General features: G+C 56.1%; 2 protein-coding genes across 2 annotated transcripts in view; both read right to left on the reverse strand.

Annotated features, from left to right (window-relative positions):
- The window catches only part of LOC105824017 (protocadherin alpha-13), a gene marked incomplete at its 3' end in the record, with an annotated part of 46,405 nt that overhangs the window by 25,375 nt on the left and 19,491 nt on the right, over window positions 1-1,539 (reverse strand). The window lies entirely within an intron of this gene.
- LOC105824016 (protocadherin alpha-11) overlaps window positions 3-1,539 on the reverse strand; it is a gene marked incomplete at its 3' end in the record, with an annotated part of 6,585 nt that continues 5,048 nt past the window's right edge. The window contains exon 3 of the mRNA XM_012661351.1: window positions 3-1,538. Coding sequence (XP_012516805.1) covers window positions 3-1,538 — 1,536 coding nt within the window. The remainder of the gene's footprint in view (window position 1,539) is intronic.

Genomic DNA, 1,539 nt, shown 5'->3' on the forward strand with positions numbered 1-1,539 from the left:
GGCTCACCGTGGTCCTTCACCAGCACTAGCAGGCGGTGGCGCGGAGCGTCCGCCTCGTCCAAGGTGCGCGTCGTGCTGATCTCGCCGTTGTACAGACCCACGCGGAACGGACTGCGCGCGCTTCCAGCTGCTGCCTGCAGCTCATACGACAGCCACGCGTTGTAGCCAGAGTCCGCGTCCACCGCGCGCACCTTCGCCACCACGTGGCCCGCGCCCACAGACCGCGACACCAGCTCTGTCACGGCGCCACCCGCGCTGCCAGCCCGAGGTGCCAGCAGCGCTGGCGCGTTGTCATTCTCATCCAGCACGAACACCTGCAGCGTCACGTTGCTGCCCAGAGGCGGCACGCCCGCGTCGCGCGCGCTCACCTGGAACTGCAGCAGCTCCAGCTCCTCGTGGTCCAGCGGCTGCAGCGCGTACACCTTGCCGCTCTCCGCGTGCACCGACACGTAGCTCGACAGCGCGCGCTCGCCCACCCGCCGCTCCACCAGCGAGTAGGACACCCGCGCGTTCTCCTGCGCGTCCGCGTCCCGCGCCGACACCGTGAAGATGTGGCAGCCTGGCGGGTTGTTCTCCTTCACGAACACCGTGTACTCGGGCTGTGGGAACGCCGGCGCGTTGTCGTTCACGTCGGCCACCTCCACGGACACGCTGGCTGTTGCCCACAGTGAAGGAGAGCCGCCGTCCCGCGCGGTCACTATCAGATCATAAGAGGACACACTCTCGCGGTCCAGAGCGCTGTCCAGAACCAGTGAATAATAGTTTTTGAAGGTGGATACTATCTTGAAGGGGACGTTGGGCGTCAGAGAGCAGGTCACCTGTCCGTTGACACCAGCGTCGAGGTCGGATACGCTGATCAGAGCAATGACGGTGCTTGGCTGAGTGTCCTCTCGTACTGGGAGGGACAGGGAAGTCACGACGACTTGAGGGGAGTTATCATTGGTGTCTAAGATTTCTACCCAGACTGTACAGTGACCTGCCATTGGTGGAGTCCCCTTATCTGTGGCCTGTACTTCAATTTCATAAAACTTGTTTTCTTCATAATCTAAATTTCCGTTGACTCTCATTTCTCCATTATTTTCATCTAGTGTAAATAAGAGTCTTCCATTGGGCTTAATTGACATTAAGGAGTACGTTACCTCCCCGTTGACTCCTTCATCCCGATCTGTAGCGTTTAATTTTATCACAAGAGTTTCTTTAGCAGCGTTTTCCATCAATCTCACCTTGTATTCTGATTGATCAAACTCCGGATCATTGTCGTTAACATCCAAGACGCAGACAAGCAGCTGAACGGTGCCAGTGAGCTCCGGTTTTCCGCCGTCTGTAGCCGTCAGCACCAAATTAAGTTCCGGAGTTTTCTCTCTATCCAGAGACTTCTTTAGTATAAGTGACAGTCTTTTGGTCTGCTTACTATTTGTTGGTGACTCTAAAGAAAAATACTGGTTTTGACTTAGTCTGTAGGTTAATAGAGCATTCTCTTCTATATCCGCATCAGAAGCTCCCTCTAGCGGAAAACGCGAGTCCGGTTGCTTAGATTCA

This window comes from Propithecus coquereli, unplaced genomic scaffold, assembly GCF_000956105.1.
Source record: "Propithecus coquereli isolate 6110/MARCELLA unplaced genomic scaffold, Pcoq_1.0 Scaffold709, whole genome shotgun sequence".
Lineage (NCBI taxonomy): Eukaryota > Metazoa > Chordata > Mammalia > Primates > Indriidae > Propithecus > Propithecus coquereli.